The sequence below is a fragment of the Rhinoderma darwinii genome, chromosome 5 (assembly GCF_050947455.1).
Source record: "Rhinoderma darwinii isolate aRhiDar2 chromosome 5, aRhiDar2.hap1, whole genome shotgun sequence".
NCBI classification, from domain to species: Eukaryota; Metazoa; Chordata; class Amphibia; order Anura; family Rhinodermatidae; genus Rhinoderma; species Rhinoderma darwinii.
The window spans coordinates 76,272,452-76,290,313 of NC_134691.1; the positions used below are offsets into that span (position 1 = coordinate 76,272,452).

The 17,862-nt window shown below is 41.5% G+C and overlaps 1 protein-coding gene across 4 annotated transcripts in view; it reads left to right on the forward strand.

Annotated features, from left to right (window-relative positions):
* MYBL1 (MYB proto-oncogene like 1) overlaps positions 1-17,335 on the forward strand; it is a 61,273-nt gene extending 43,938 nt beyond the window's left edge. For 2 of the 4 annotated variants that reach the window (XM_075826172.1, XM_075826171.1), the window contains exons 10-15: positions 6,150-6,295; positions 7,144-7,258; positions 7,920-8,036; positions 8,113-8,217; positions 10,995-11,168; positions 13,425-14,012. In XM_075826172.1, the coding sequence (XP_075682287.1) occupies positions 6,150-6,295; positions 7,144-7,258; positions 7,920-8,036; positions 8,113-8,217; positions 10,995-11,168; positions 13,425-13,556 (789 nt within the window). In that variant the 3' untranslated portion in view covers positions 13,557-14,012. Of the gene's footprint in view, positions 1-6,149; positions 6,296-7,143; positions 7,259-7,919; positions 8,037-8,112; positions 8,218-10,994; positions 11,169-13,424; positions 14,014-17,066 lie in introns of those variants that run through there. The other 2 variants (XR_012847628.1, XM_075826170.1) reach the window with 2 other exon arrangements.
* The last annotated feature ends 527 nt before the right edge of the window (positions 17,336-17,862 follow it).

The window sequence follows — 17,862 nt, forward strand, 5'->3', positions numbered from 1 at the left end:
GGTCAATAACAAGCAGAGGATGAGTAGTACAAGCAGTAGCAGCAAGCCAGGAAACAAGCATAGAAGAATCACAGGCAAAGGAGGGACAGGAAAGGCAGGTATAAATAGACAGTGGGCGGGAACTAGCTCCGTCTGGCCAGGCTGTGATAGGCTCTCCCACTCCTAAGCCTGCCATCCTGAGTGGTGGAAGATGGAGTCAGTCTCACAGATATAGGAGCAGGTGCAGACTGATTGCCCACGGGCGTTGACACAGAAGCTGTGTCTGGCAAATCCTTTACAGTACCCCCCTTTTATGAGGGGCCACCGGACCCTTTCTAGGTGGACCTGGTTTATTGGGGAAACCAAGGTGGAACCTCCTGAGCAATACCCCAGCGTGAACATCCCGGGCGGGTACCCAAGTCCTCTCCTCAGGCCCGTATCCTCTCCAATGGACCAGGTACTGGAGGGAGCCTTGGACCATCCTTCTGTCCACAATCTTGGCCACCTCGAATTCTACCCCCTCAGGGGTGAGAACATGGACCGGAGGTTTCCTCGAGGGAGCCAAGGACGGGGAGCAGCGTTTAAGGAGGGAGGCATGAAAGACGTCGTGCACTCAAAAAGACGGGGGCAACTCCAGTCGGAAGGAGACAGGGTTAAGGACTTCAATGACCTTGTACGGCCCTATAAACCGGGGAGCAAACTTCTTAGACGGGACTTTAAGGCGCACATTTTTAGAAGATAGCAACACCAGATCCCCCACCACAAACAAGGGGTTAGCAGAACGTCTTCTACCTGCCTGAGTCTTTTCTATGCTCTGGGACGCCTCTAGGTTCTTCTGAACCTGGGCCCAGACTGTGCACAGTTCCTGATGAACGACATCTACCTCGGGATTGTTGGAACTACCAGGTGAAACGGAGGAGAACCGTGGATTAAACCCAAAATTACAGAAAAAGGGGGAGACCCCTGACTAGTTACTGACCCGGTTATTAAGGGAAAATTCAGCGAGGGGAATGAATGAGACCCAATCATGTTGACAGTCAGAGATAAAACTCCTTAAATATTGTTCTAGAGACTGATTAATCCTCTCTCCGTTTGGCCATTCGTTTCAGGATGGAAAGCTGAGGAGAAGGACAGATCAATCTCCAACTTTTTACAGAATGCTCCAAAACAATGAAACAAATTGTACCCCTCTGTCAGAAACAATATTGACAGGAACCCCATGGAGACGCAGGATGTGTTTGACAAACAAGGTAGCTAACGTCTTAGCATTGGGTAGTTTTTTGAGGGGCACAAAGTGGCACATCTTACTGAAGCGGTCTACTACAACCCACACCACCGACTTGCCTTGAGATGGAGGCAAATCGGTGATAAAATCCATGGAGATATGGGTCCAAGGTCTCTGGGGAATGGGCAAAGAACATAGTAAGCCCGCTGGTCGGGACCTGGGAGTCTTGGACCTAGCACAAACCTCACAAGCGGAGACAAAGGCCTTAACGTCTTTAAGCAACCCAGGCCACCAGTAGTTTCTGGCAATGAGGTGCTTGGTACCCAGGATGCCTGGATGGCCAGATAGTGCAGAGTCATGATTTTCCCTAAGTACCCTTAGCCGGAGTTGCAGGGGAACAAACAGCTTGTTCTCAGGAAGGTTCCCCGGAGCTGAACCTTGATCAGCCGCAATTTCGGAGACTAAATCAGAATCAATAGAGGAAATGATTATACCTGGAGGCAAAACACAAGCAGGATCCTCCTCCGAAGGAGGGCTGGCCATAAAGCTACGCGACAGTGCATCAGCGTTAATATTTTTAGACCCAGCCCTATAGGTGACCAAAAAGTTGAATCTGGTAAAAAATAACGGCCATCGAGCTTGTCTCGGGTTTAGCCTCCGGCAGATTCTAAGAAAACCAGATTCTTGTGGTCGGTAAGTACCGTTACCTGGTGCCTAGCCCCCTCCAGGAAGTGCCGCCACTCTTCAAATGCCCATTTAATGGCTAAGAGTTTGCGGTTGCCAATATCATAGTTACTCTCAGTGGGCGAAAACTTCCTGGAGAAGTAGGCACAGGGACGGAGATGGGTGAGTGATCTGGTACCCTGGGACAAGACAGCACCCACTCCCACCTCGGAGGCGTCAACCTCCACGATGAATGGCTCCATTTGGTTGTGCTGAACCAGCACTGGGGCCGAGATAAAGCACTTCTTAAGGACCTCAAAAGCCTGGACAGCCTCAGGAGGCCAGTGGAGGAGATCAGCACCTTTGCGAGTGAGATCCGTAAGAGGCTTAACGATGACCGAGAAGTTAGCAATAAATCTCCTGTAATAATTAGCGAAAACCCGGGAAGCACTGTAACGCCTTCAGGGAGGCAGGTTGGCCCCATTCCGCCACAGCCTGGACCTTGGCGGGTCCATGCGGAATTCATGAGGAGTGAGGATTTGACCCAAAAATTGTATCTCTTGCACCCCAAACACACATTTTTCGGTCTTAGCAAATAGTTTGTTTTCCCGAAGGACCTGGAGCACCTTCCTGACATGCTCAATGTGGGAGGACCAGTCCTTGGAAAACACAAGTATGTCATCAAGGTACACTACAAGAAATACCCCCAGATAGTCTCTTAAAATCTCATTTATGAAATTCTGGAAGACCGCGGGAGCATTACACAACCCAAAGGGCATGACGAGGTATTCGAAATGACCTTCGGGCGTGTTAAACGCAGTCTTCCACTCATCCCCCTCTTTGATGCGGATAAGGTTATAAGCCCCCCCACCCGTAGATCAAACTTAGAGAACCATTGGGCCCCCTGAACCTGATTGAAGAGATCACGAATCAAAGGAAGGGGGCACTGGTGTCTTACAGTGACCTTATTCAAGTTCCGGTAGTCGATGCACGGCCTAAGACCACCATCCTTCTTCCCTACGAAGAAGAAGCCAGCACCTACCGGAGAAGTAGAGGGGCGAATGTAACCCTTGGCCAGGCATTCCTGGATATACTCTCTCATGGCTTCACGTTCGGGACAAGAGAGATTGAATATCCTACCCTTAGGGAGCTTAGCTCCTGGTACCAAATCGATTGCGCAATCGTATTCTCTATGAGGAGGTAACACTTCGGAGGCCTCTTTAGAGAAAACATCAGCGAAGTCCTGAACAAACTCAGGGAGAGAAATAGAATTAACAGAAAAACATGACGTCATGCATTCATTACCCCATTTGGTAAGATCCCCACTATTCCAGTTAAACGTGGGACTATGCAACTGCAACCAGGGAAGACCTAAAACCAAATCGGACGATAATCCCTGCATCACCAGTACAGAGCACTGCTCCAAATGCATGGAGCCAACAAATAGTTCAAAAACAGGGGTATGCTGTGTAAAATAACCATTAGCAAGAGGAGTGGAGTCGATACCCACTACCGGGACAGGTTTAGGCAAATCAATCAATGGCATAGCTAGAGACATACCAAATTCCACAGACATAATATTAGCAGAAGACCCTGAATCCACGAAGGCACTGCCGGTAGCAGACCTACCACCAAAAGAGACCTGAAAGGTAAGCAAGATTTTATTAGGTTTCATCTTTACGGGAAATACCTGTGCGCCCAAGTGACCTCCCCGATGATCACTTAGGGGCGGAAGTTCTTCCGGCTGCTTATTCTTACGCCCAGGACAGTTGTTCACTTGATGCTTGTCATCCCCACAGTAGAAGCAGAGACCATTCTTCCTGCGGAACTCTCTACGTTGTTGGGGGGGGACACGGAGGCCCCGAGTTGCATAGGTTCATCCGAGTTTTCCGTGGAAGAATGAAGCAACGAAACCTGGGGAGCCATCATGGAGTCAGAGGAGAAAGCACAAAAACGTTCGAGTCGTCGTTCCCTGAGACGTCGGTCAAGTCATACCGCTAAAGCCATAAACTGATCTAGGGAGTCAGCAGAGGGATAGCTAACTAGCAGGTCTCTCAGGGCGTTCGACAGACCCAATCTAAACTGGCACCTCAAGGCAGGGTCATTCCACCGAGCAGCTACACACCACTTCCTAAAGTCAGAACAATACTCCTCTACAGGTCTCTTACCCTGACGTAAGGTCACCAGCTGACTCTCGGCAAAGGCAGTCTTGTCAGTCTCGTCATAAATGAGCCCGAGAGCAGAAAAGAAAAGATCAACGGAGGAAAGTTCAGGGGCATCAGGAGCCAAGGAGAAGGCCCATTCTTGGGGCCCGTCCTGGAGCCGGGACATAATTATACGCACCCGCTGGCTCTCAGAACCTGAGGAGTGGGGCTTTATGCGAAAATAGAGCGTACAACTCTCCCGAAAGGAGAAAAAAGTCTTCCGGTCCCCTGAGAACCGGTCAGGCAACTTGAGGTGGGGTTCAAGAGGTGAGGTGGGGGGCACTACCAGGGAAGCATCACGCAGATTGTCCCTCTGAGCCAGGGCCTGGACCTGTAGGGAGAGGCCCTGCATTTGCTGAGCCAGGGTCTCAAGGGAGTCTATAGAAGTGTCAGGGACCAGGGTAGACTAGGTATATGGCCTGTGATTATGTAATGACAGGGTAGGGAGACAGACAGGTGAGCCCTAATCTACCCGCCACTCAGTCCCTGCCTACTTGCAACAACCCTTCCTAAGCGACGGGGTACAACTGGGCGACGGTCCCTACGCTCAGTAAGTGCAAGACAGACAAAACAGACAAGGGTACACAGAAGCTAGGGAAACTGGGCAGCTGCCCACGGAGACACCGTGAGCAACAAGAGTAGTGAACGAGCCGAGTCAAACCAGGAGAGAGCGAGGTACAAAACGCTGAGCAGGAGAGTGGTCAGAAAGCAAAGGTCAATAACAAGCAGAGGATGAGTAGTACAAGCAGTAGCAGCAAGCCAGGAAACAAGCATAGAAGAATCACAGGCAAAGGAGAGACAGGAAAGGCAGGTATAAATAGACAGTGGGCGGGAACTAGCTCCGTCTGGCCAGGCTGTGATAGGCTCTCCCACTCCTAAGCCTGCCATCCTGAGTGGTGGAAGATGGAGTCAGTCTCACAGACATAGGAGCAGGTGCAGACTGATTGCCCACGGGCGTGGACACAGAAGCTGTGTCTGGCAAATCCTTTACACACATGGTGTTGAAATTTCATGTATGTTTACACTCCAAAAACATTACTCTAGTGTAACCAGAAGCCGGATATTTAAGTGGAATATGCTATTTTCCATTTGTGAATATAGAGCCAAGTGAAAAATAAGCTGGGACTGTTATACATAACCAGTAATGTGAGGAGTTGGTTAACTAAGAGAGACAGAGTTTTACTGTGTGGAGTACGTTCCATCAGCATTATCGAAATAAATAAAAATAACAATTTCTGGTTTTTTTTAATGACAAGATCCCTTTATTTTTATTTTAAGCATACCCATGAGTCACTGATATGTATTTTTTGCAATCACTTTCCTAGTTAGTAGAACTATCACAAAAGCTTGTATACCACCACTATAAGAAATGCGAGAGGTCCAGCTTACTATACAGGTGTGATAGATTTAATTCCTATACACTTAATAGGAACTGGTCACCTAGGTAAGGCTCTGTTCGCATTACACTTTGGTCCTACGCTTAGCATGTATGTCAAGAAAACTTCCAACAAACTCGCTAAACGTACCCATTGAGCTCTAGTAGCCTGCTGAAGGCCAAAAGAATGTTGTTTTGGCCTTGCTCCTCGCTGGTGTATGTCCGTAAACTATTCCATCCAATGGGCTTTTTGTTTTACGTGGGCGCCTATGGATGACGTATGGCATACATCCGTAAAATGTATACTGCATAAGCTTTTCAATAGCTTTTCATGATGTATCTGTTAAACGCATACCATAATAGCCTATGGGCGATGGATGGCTAACAATTGAATTAGTCACCCATAGGCTATTATGGCTTCCCTTTAACGTTTACGTCATGTTAAGGGTAATAAGAGTTCATGACATATCTGTTAAACAAATCTCAAAATAGTCTATGGGTGACGGATGCCACTGTTTGGCATCCCTCACTGCCTAAGTTTTAACGTAATACATCAAGAATATACAGGGGTGTTTTCATGCATGCAAATTGTGAAAATGTTAATAAAAAATTATTTGATTCAAAAGCATATACAGTACCCTGGTCTCTGTAATGTATTATCTCAGATTTTGAAATTTAAGGTTTTTTTGTTTTTTTTACCTAGTTTCTCAACGTTTCTTCAGGAAATGTTCAAGAACATTTCAATCTTGAAAATCCTGCCTACACTTCCACTCCAATATGTGGGCAGAAGATTCTGACAACTCCCCTGAGGAAACAGTCAACCCCTAAAAAGGAAAAAGAGAATATTGGGCAAGTCAATAGGTGTTTTGTATTTTCAGCTCTATAATGTGTATCCGTGATTATTTCATATTCATCCTTGAAGGTTTATCCCCAACTCATACATTTGTGGTATATTCGCAGGATATGCCTCGAATGATTGACAGATGTGGGTCCCATTTTTGGGACCCGCGCCTATGTCGACAATGGGGGTCACCCAACCCTGGTTTCGCCTGGTGAGCAGCCACTGGCTTACTTGGCTGTTTCTGTAACTCCCATAGAACATAATGGAGAGAGCCACACGCATGCGCAGCACCTCTCAACTTAGTCCTCGCCTGGTATTGGCAGCCAGAAGCACCGCACCAGTCAAAACATAGGTGTGGGTCCCAGAGCTGGGACCCGCCTCTATCAGACATTTTTGCCATATCCTGTGAATATGTGATACATTGCTTTTTGATATGTTGTAAGTAATTCGAGTGTTTTCAGTGAAGGTGACCAACGAGTCAAAGCAGTCAGATGATCTTGAAGGAGTGTATATGCGTGTCAGACTATTAGTTTTATGGCATGTTGACGTAATAGAGGGAGAGTCTGTCAATCAGGACCTTACCCATAGCCAAGAGTTACATCAATCACCGCTCTGCTGTTTAGAACGGTTTGTCATAGGTTTCAATTGGGGCTGCATGATGCTTCTATTTCGCTGTAACAGCCATTCAATAATTCTTGTGTAGGCATCAAATAATGCCAAATCACATAAAAAAAATAAAAGCATAAAACAAAAACGTTGATTCCCCCCCCATATATGTACGCTATATGTGTTTACAAGAGAGAGAGAGTATGTATGTGTGTTTATTTACACTTAACATTGTTTTTTTCTTTTACAGATTTTGTACACCCACAATACGGAGGTCATTGCTAGGAACAACACCTAGAACTCCGACCCCATTTAAAAATGCTCTTGCTGCACAGGAGAAAAAGTATGGACCATTGAAAGTTGGGGTATGTATATAAATTTTGTATGTACGTATGTGTGAAAACTGTCAGAGATCAGAATATAGGATTAACAAAGAGCCAGCTCGCAGTTCTGCAAATTTTTGCCTATTTTTTGTCTGGCTTGGCCATATGAGTAATGTTATGAACCGCAATCTCTGCTCTCCAAATCATTAGTGTTTGAAAGAGTTTAGAAAAGCATTAGGCAATTCCTCAGTTGGGATTTTTATCACTTAGCCTGAGTAGAGAGCGTCTACAATTAATGTGTGTCTCTCTCTGAAGGACCGAGACTGTGCATCAAATGGACAGCCCATAGATTTCATTGGGCACCATGTAACGCTTCACTTCTCCTGCGGTGGTGGTGGTGGTGCTGTAGGGAACACTTGTTGCCAGATTACCGCAAGGGGACACACGGTGAACAGATTATATGTGGGGACCCTTCTAACAGAGTGATGAAAGCAGACAAGCAAACAACTTTATAATATAGAGCATCAAGTATACCTGCGCCTTGATAAGGCCTTTGACACCTTTTAGGGTGGTGAAGCTTTCTCTACTTGCTACAATTGTTGCGACAGTAATGTTTTTAAGAACATGGGTTGCTTGCTTCACACATTTTATATGCTCTGTAATAAAAATTTTATAAACTTACTTGGATTTTGCTAAATTTCAGTTGCAGCCCCTCGCTTATCTTGAAGAAGATATACGTGAAGTACTGAAACAGGAGACCGGGCAGGATATATTCTTCAAGGAGGAAGATGATGAGACTGTGTATAAGGCAGAAAAACAGGTTAAAATTTAAGTTTTTGGTTTATTCTTTAGTATCTGAAAAAAACTTTTCTTTAACCCGTACTTTCTGTTTTTAGCATGTTTCTGCGGTTAAAAAGGTCCGAAAGTCATTGATTCTTGATGCTTGGGATAAAGAAGAGTTAGGCGCTCATCTGTCAGCAGAGAACTCTTCTGGCTTGCTGGTATGTATTAAGGAATCTCATTTCTGTTTCAAATATACTGGTTACCAGAATGTACATTACATTTGTCCATACTATCACATCAGTAGGTTGGCTCTGTCCGGTCCAAGGCTCCGTCCTGAATCGGATAAACTGCATTGAGAATATTCTTTTGAATATGAGATGTTTCCTTTGCTACTTTCCTTCCTGTACTTTTCCTTTTTTAAGAGATAACGGCAGCGATATGGTTATTCGGCAAGACGTTCATCTATAACTAGACAAAGTCTTTAACCCCTTAGTGACCAGCCCATTTTAGGCCCTAATGACCATGCTATTTTATTCGTTTTTCTATAGTCGCATTCAAAGAGCTATAACTTTTTAATTTTTTCGTCTACACAGCTGTATGAGGACTTGTTTTTTGCGGGATTAGTTGTACTTTTTAATAGCACCATTTTAGGGTACATATAATTTTTTTATTAACTTTTATTAACTTTTTTTGTGGGGATTATATATATTTTTTGGGCTTGTTTTCTGCGGGACGAGACGTAGTTTTGATTGGTACTGTTTTGGGGTGCATGGGACTTATTGATTCATTTTTATTATGACTTTTTTGGGGGGCAATGGAAAAAAATAGCAATTTTGCCATTGTTTTTTGCGTTTTTTTTTTTACGGTGTTCACCTTGCGGTTTAAATTACATATTAACTTTATTAATGGAGTCATTACGGTCGCGGCGATGCCATATATGTGTACTTTTTATTTATTTTTTACACTTTTACTAAATAAAACCAATTTTTATGGAAAAAAAATGGTTTTATTTTTTTTTACTGTAATTTTTATTAATAATCTTTATTTAACATTTATTATTTATTTCATTAGTCCCACTAGGGGACTTTACTGTGCGATCTTGAGATCGCTGCTATAATGCTTTGGTATACTTCGTATACCAGAGCATTATTGCCTGTCAGTGTAAATCTGACAGGCAATCTGTTATTACGTGCCTCCGGCGTGTCCTAACAGGTATATGTCCAGGGCAGACCTGGGGGCTTTTATCAAGCCCCCGGCTGCCATGACAACCCATCGGAGACCCGTGATTGCATTTGCGGGCCGCCGATGGGTGACAGAGGGAGCTCACTCCCTCTGTAAACAAGTTAAATGCCGCGGTCGCTATTGACGGCGGCATTTAACGGGTTAACTTCAATCGCGAGTGTTGGAGCAGGAGCCCAGCTGTCATCAGACAGCTGAGCCCCGGCTCCAGCCTGCACGGAAGACCCGTGCAGGACTTAGACTAGGCCAACGTGAAAAGGCGTCGGCCTAGCCTAAGGCCCCTTCGTGACGAACGTGAAAACGCGTATTGTTGGTCACGGGTTAAATATGATTATAGGAACTGTCTTTAACTGTCTCATAGTGGGGCGTCTTGAGTGAAGTCCATATGCCCTAATGTGGCATATGAAAAAGGTTTGTTAAGATGAGACAACCCCTTTAACTCACAATACAATGACAGTAAATCAATTGCACAGCAGTATGTAAATTCACTGACCATCCGTAAACATAGGGAAATGTTTCTGTGAATCTTTTGAAGGCGGGTTGGGGGGGCTTGTGCAGGTTTTTGCGATAGTAATAATCAGTTCACAGTGGATTCTGCTAACGTGAGCTTTAGATAAGTATAAAATAGAATTTTTAAGGGGTTCTCTGCTTTGGAAAAATCTTACTTGTTAGAAGGTTGCCTTGCCAATAAGCTGCTCATAGTGTCCTCCTGCTTGGACTCCCAGTGATCAGCTGTAATCACAGGGGGAAATCACAGGGGGAAATTAAGCATTACACAGTGCCCCAAAAAAAGAACTATTTATTTAAAATCACGAAAAAAAGCCATTCTTACTCATATGAGGGCAGGTACAAACACCAGTTCCCAGCAGGATGCAGACAAACCACATAGAGGGAGATTGTACAGGTACAAAATACTGATGAGCATCCACTCTCACGACTACTGTTCATGAGGGAGTTGGCTGCTTAGTATTATCATTGCTCACCGATATTTCTTCTATAAGTGTGCCAGTCAACGGTTATGTGTAATGCCCATTACACCGTGCCCATTCAACTCAATGGGTTGTCTACGTAATATAGGACAGGTCCCCCGAGAGAGAGCTAGACGCTCTTTTTAAACCCTCTCCACTCTTTCCAAGAGATGAGAATCTTAAACCTGAATTTTAAGTTGGCTCAGATGAACTTTAGATATAATGTGCAATATCTGACGTACGGCTGCTGTACTGTTTATATGGATAAGGAAGTGCAAGCATTACAGGTTCAGTTAAACTTGTAACGTGAAATTAGAATTAAAGAGATTTTCCACTGAGAAGAAATTGAGGGCATGTCCTCAGGATAGGTTTTGAAGGGGCCATGGCGCACGCTGCTTCTTTATTCCTTACCTGCTCTGTACTGTGAAACACCGGCACACTTGTAGCGGTGGATCACAGTATTACAGCCTTCTTCCATTCACAGGAGAAGGCTGTGATACTGTGAACCGCAGCAATGAGAGTGCTGGTGTTTCGCAGTACGGAGCAGTGACCGGAATGGATTTCCAATGTGTCCAATCTTTCCCAGATTTTTGGCTAAATTATCTAGAAAAAATGTAAAACAAAGTTGGTAACTGTAATTACCATAATGAACACTAATAGTCTTGCTTGACCATATAAAAAGAACTTGACTGTAACAGCCCCTTTTGCAAACACCTACAAATATATGGGAGCATGCTATAAATTTAATAAATTGGCATCATTTTATTATTACGTTTTTGTCTTTAAAGCATGAAAATGAAATTAAGACTGAAAAAGGTCTTTCTGCGTCTTCATTAACAACATCAATGGCTGAAAGGGGTGACTGGAGATGCAAGTATAGCCCTGAAAAGCATAGACATAATGTCACAAGAAAGAAGCCAAGCACTGACTCCCCAAAAATCAAATTGAAAACACTTGACCAGGTATTATAAGATAACTTGAATCTTATGAAATACTGGCTGTTGCACATATTTAACACAGTGTGATATGTTTCCTTATTTACTTTAACACCAGTTTCTGTAGTATATCTTTCATTTTACAAGTGTTGTGTTTGTGTAGCAATTTAGTTTACACTCTTTATAGTTAAAAATAATTGGCAAATCGATGTTTTCTTGGCAAAAGGGCTGCACAGTTGAATTATTGACAGTCTGTGTCGCAAAATGATGAACATTGGTAACATGTCTATTAATTCAAATTCGAATAGTACATGAAGACCCTTTACACGAGGCAATAACAGGGAAAATGAGCGTTCATGTGAATGCTCGTTCCCAATCATTGCTCTGTGTAAACCGGGCAACGATTATTGGATGAATGAGCAAACACTCATTTATCGGCTGATATGCCCGTTTAAGCAGCCAATAAAATGGTCTCTAGTCTACACAGGAATATGTGCTGCAAACAGGGAAATGTTCTGCCGACATGATGTAAATGTATGGGGACGAGCGATCGCAGTAATGATCGCTCATCGCCATACATAACCAATCATTGCTCCTTGTTAAAATTGATGAGCTGTCTCATTGATCGGCGTTTGTTTTCACTGCCCATATTGGGCCGTATAAAAGGACATTTACCCACCACTTATTTATATTTCCACTGTTTTTTCTTAGCAGAGGCTAATACTCCGCTAAATACATTACCATTACATTTGTTACCACAATTTGTTTAGTTTCTTTAAATAGACACCGTTACTTAGAGTTATTTTAACGGTTTTTATTATATCATTAGGAGAAAGCTAATCAGAATCACCTAGTTCTCAGTTAAAGGGGTATTTCCATCTTCAACCGCTGAAACCCTCACATATTTGAAAACAAAGGTCATGTGCCCCCCATTCTCTGATTCATGCCGAAGGATTTTCCCATAGAAGTGAATGGAGAGGTGATCATGCTTGCACACGTCACCTTTCCATTGAAGTTAATGGGAATTTCAGAAAGAACCAAGCACTGTGGCTCGCCTCTTTTCGTAACTTATATAGAAGTGAAAGGAAAACCGCACCGGCACCTCTCCATTCTCTTCTATGAGGAAAGTAGCCAGCGTTAATCAGTGGCCACAAGACCGCTGTTCTAAAGATAGTTGTGGGTCCCACTATTGTTTTGCATTATTAGGAATTATATTTATTGTTCACTTTATTGGGGTGGCTAATGATGGGGTATAAAGATATGAGACTTGGAAAACATTTATGTGTCCCTGTTATGCATTACTGATAAGGAACCTTTGTTAATGCCCCTATTAAAATGAACAAAAACTCCATAATCTCTGGAGGGAAGAATTATCCAATGGTTTCCAATTACTTTAAACCTGAAGACATTACTTAATCTTGGTAAAGCAGCGTGCTAATCTCTAGGACTGTAGCTGCAGTGGGCAATTATTTACATGCAGCTTATCCATACAGGCTGCTCTATGAGCGAGGAACATGTCAGGAAACAATGCCCCCCTTCCGCCCCAACTTCATCTGTAGCCACTGGGGACTATCTTTTCTATTCGTAAGCAGATGTGCTGTATTATTTTAACCAGCTTTACGAAATCCCAGAGAATCCTATTCATCACTTCAACTCTTTCCGATCTCTTGTCATTTGACCTTGAAAATTAATCAAACAGTTAAAGGAACATTTTTGGTGAAGTTATCACATAACGGAATGGTCCAGATTGCATTTTTGGTTCTAGATATTAAGGGACAAAGTCCATTTTCTGTAAACACCGTTTTCTGTTACATACCTGAGTTTGCATTGTTTCATAGCTTGCCAGAGGTATCCGCATAAACCTTGGGGCTTGAAAGCCACAAACAACTGATGGGAGGTTCTCTTGTATTTACTTTCTTCACACGGGGTAAAACAGGAAAATTCTCAGATTAATTATGTTTTGATTTTGCGAAAAGTATAGATTTTTGACAGATGTATCATTTCTTAAATCCACTGCTTCAGATTAGTGAGTTCTATAGGTCCATGAGAACATCATGTTTGTGTCACTCACACCTTTTAAATGAATTTCAAACATCCTATATTTATCTAATGTACTTTAATATGATAACTCATCTCATCTGAGATGAAGAAACCAAGGAGGACCCTGTGTCTTAAACAATGATAAATACTGTATAAATCAGTAATATGATGCATGTGTCAGAGTAAGTCCAAATGTATAATGTTTGAAGAAAATACTTAAAATCACTATGTATCTGTTTCCAGTCCTTTTATGAATGGGAAGCAGTTGTATTTGGGAAGACAGAAGACCAGTTGATCATGACTGAACAAGCAAGACGTTGCCTTGATACCTACAAGACGTCCACCAGCTCTACATCCAGACCTCTAATTCTATGAATGTAGGATATTAAACTGGTGAATCCAGTGTCCTCCTATACATGCACTAAAATGAGACATTTCCAAATTGTTGATAAGACAATGCTTTGCTTTGTTTTGCAGGCCTGTATTATGCATGAAGGCTACAGTGTAGCAGCATTTTATATAAAAGCCAGATTTAAGCCTACCAGGTATCTATACAGTCAAGTAGTTCTAGGGGAAAAAAAGAAAAATCAAAACATATATTTATACAAAAGTAGAGTGAGAACTGTTCTACATGATTATAATATATTTTTTTTCTTTTAAGGCTATTTACACTTTTAGGCAACTTTTTTTATTATTAAATCTGTTTTACGTGTTTATAAGCATTTTTTTTTAATTGACATTTTTATTAAAAATCTAAAAATATTTTTTCGTTCTTCCACTAGTGCTCCTACGTATCCTCTATACACAGAAGCTGTATTGTTCGCTATTAGCCAAATCCGTCACTTTAGCTGAACTGACGGCTCGGCTGAGAGCAGGTACTGTGTCTCTCTAACACACAGGATCACCATAATTACAATCGTATCGAAGTTCCTCAACTTAGATGTAATCAATATTATTGTGATCCTGTGTGTCAGACACACACAGGATCTGCTCTAAGCGGAGCTGCCGGTTCATCTGAACTGACGGATTCGGCTAATTGCGAATGATACAGCTTCTATATATAGAGAATACATTTAAGCTGTATCGTAAAAACTAAACTAAAGTTACTAAAATCTATTAAAAAAAGTCGCTCAACTCATAAAATAAAGAATGAATGAAAAAAAAAATTGCCTACAAAGATGTACATAGCTTTTAAGAAAAATACAACCTTCACGCAGACAATAAACAAAGTTAACTAGTAAAACAAAATAAGTCAATTTTTCAGATCTTTCGATTTTTGGTACCTACAGTACATGTTTTCTGAGGTAGTTGACTTTATTGTTGTATATCACATTCAACCATTTGCATTGAAAAAACAAACAAAATTTGGATCTGATCACTTTTTTTATCCCCTTGTCACTCGAGTTGTAATGTTGACCATTGTTAAATTATTATTGTGTTAAAGGGATGTTTCCGCCATTGTATCTTGTAACATTTCCCCATTGAAGACCAGGTCCAAGACTTTTTCAAGACCTTGTTAAAAGCCTTCCACTAAATTGACCTTATGATATATCTAAATGACATGATAGAAGATACTGTTTTGGGAATACCCTTTTTACTCTTGTAGAAAAATTCTTCTTTTGTCTTTTGAGCAAAGCATCTCTTTCTGCCGCGTATAGACTGTACAACAGTGCAGAGGTGACCTATTTGTAATTCGTTTTATCTGTAAGCCTTATATTATAAATGCAAAATAGATTATAGTCTGAATGTGGCGTGTGAGAGAGAGCTAATGTCAGCTAATTCATGGTTTATACATTTTTAGAACCTTCTCTCTTACTTGTTTTATATGTTTTAAGTACTTTGACTTAGTTCTGGTATTTTTATATACATATTTTATTTTTATATTAGGCACGTGTAGAGAGCGTTTGCACTTATACTTAACAGCTTCCCAGACTTCTGTTTATACTGTAGATGCTCAAGTGAACAGGAAGTTGCACTAGTAGGATTTTAATATGCTGCATAGTAACACATGAATGAGCTACAGTGTTATATATTTATATACGAAGGTACTTCATGCAGAACTAGGCGAAATGCAGAATTACGTTTTTTATCAGTATTTTTATTCTCAAGGTTAGGATAATACTATGTTTGAATGTAATGTACAGGGCATAGGAGCGAGGAAATGGGGTTCCTGCGGATTTTTTAATTTATTTAATGCTTGCAAGTAGAGATTTGTGCTATTACTGTATAGGTAGGTTTTATAGTAGCCTAAATGGTTTCCTGCTTTGTTAGCGTCTGGGAGGAGTCTCCTTCCTGACATTCATCCCTACTTATTATTTGTAAGGGACGGCAATATCTGAAATTCAAGTCGGCTTATATGAAATTTAACTTCAATACACAATCTCTGACATACAGCGACTTTAGTGTCCGTAGGGAGGAGAAAATGCAAATGTTACAGAGTGAGTTAAGCTTGTAATGTAAAAAGTACATTTCCAATATTTTTTTTGTCAGACCAAATAGCTTAGCATGCAAGCTATAACAAAGAAAATATACAAAAATCAGTACTGTTAACATTTTAAACATGCTAATTAAAGGGATATTCCATATATATGTCTGATATATGTTGGTCCCAGATCTAGGACCCGCGCCTGTGTTGAGATCGGAGGTACCACGATGCCATGTATATCATATTAATGTCTGAGATGGGAATAACCCTTAAGGTGGTATGGCCCAATTTTTAATTTTTGCAAAAGTAGGGTTAATTTGGCCATAGTAGATCTAGAAAACCAGGGTTTAATTCCTGCAAGGACTCTTTACTCCTTTACTTTCCTCTGAGCGCATGATCTAATTTGAGACCGACTAGACTGGTTGCTATGGATGTTCTGCCTGATTACACAATAAAGAATAAATTGGTTGATATGCAGTGTATCCCTAGTAACCAGACTGTCAGATTACTCCGCTGTGCAGCTCAAAGCTATAATGGACAAAAGGGGAAAAGAGCAGTCAAGTTGCATCATTCCCGGGCTCTGTTTTTCATCAGGTTCTTGGACTAATCTAGCTAGAAAATAGCTTTCATTTTTAGTCATGTCCATAACTACATTTGACAGATACAATTTTTTTTTTTTTATCTTTGACTACACTGCTAGAATGTTGGGAATTTGGCATCCAGCCCTAATGTAAGCCCACTTTGACACCTTGGCCATTGGGTAATTGTTGGCCACCTTTAAAAGTCTTTTTCTTTATTTTATTTTTTAGTTTAAACCTCTCATATCAGCCTTCTTGAATTATAGGTTTGTGCCCCTGAAATGCGCATAATAAGCCAAAATGGTCTTTGCTCAGACAAACTGCTGACATTTTCCCCTTTATCGGTTTCCATTCGATATGAAAACCAGCTGTACATTTTGTGCCAGGGTTCTTCACATCAGATCTGTGTCGCCTGCACAATCGTTGAGACTGCGCATACCTCTTAAGAACAATATGACATGTTGCACTATATCATTAATCATTTAAACGAAAGCAGGCAAACCATACCGTCACTAATATAACTGTAGCCTCGGGAGCTACATTTCGGAGTATATATGACACAATACACATGTTCTTGCTCAGTTGTTTCAGATTGCACTCCAGTCAGTTCTAGATAGCATTATGGCCATAGTTGTTTAACGCATTTGGTCTTTTTAAGCTTTGCACATCTTAAACAGGCGACATCCGTTGCTTCATTTGCCTATTTTTAGGTATTTGCACTTATTATTTATTTCTTTGTTTTAGATTTTGAAGGATCTTTTTGCTTGTAATGTAGAAAATGTGTTGTATGTAGCATAATGTTGTGCTTGGAGAAGTATTTACTAATTGGTAAATTGTGTGCTATACTGTAGTGTTTGGGGTTTATTTTATCTTTATTTATAGATCTTAAGTTCCTCTCCACTTCTGAGATGTGCTGCTATCCCTGACAGCAGAATCGGCTTGCTGCTACTGAGAGATGGAATAAAAGAGCATTATATGCACTGTAAAAAGATTGTATCCATATTCCCGCTTTCCAAATACAGCAAGACGTCCTCTTTCAATGTACCATATTACGTTTCAGTAACCTTAGTCAGAATATTAAAACACTTCATAGGGAAAGCACAGCAGTACAGTGATGTCCTTCATGGAAAATGTTTTTTTTGGGGGGGGGGGGGGGGGGGCTTGCTATGTTTAATACTTAGAAAATTGGACTAGATGTAAAAAAAAAAAAAAAATGAAAATACTACTTATTTAAAAACAAGTTTTTGGACAATTTTCAAACCAAATTAGATAAAGAAACATTTTCAATTTAAAAGGTGCCATGTGATCAACTTTTAATATTAGTATGACAGAAGTATTTCTATTTAGCTAAGAGAATTTTTAAAGAAGTCCTCCAGGAGTACATAAATAAAGCTGAAATAACTGAGCACGAGACATTGTGGGGGGAGATTCATGAGGACTAGTGCAAGGCAAAGGTATTGCAGCCAATCCGATCCCGGCTCTCATTTCTGAGAGGTCCTTTGGAGAATAAAAGAAGTGATCTAACTGGGAAAAAAATTGTATGGGAGCATGGACCGTAACATGTTCTATCTTTAGCAGTACACTTTTATGGCCCAGACCCCTTCCTGTAGAAGGTATCAGTAATAGAAGTGAATGCGTCTGTAATTGGGGTCTTACTCCCACACAGTTTCATGAATTT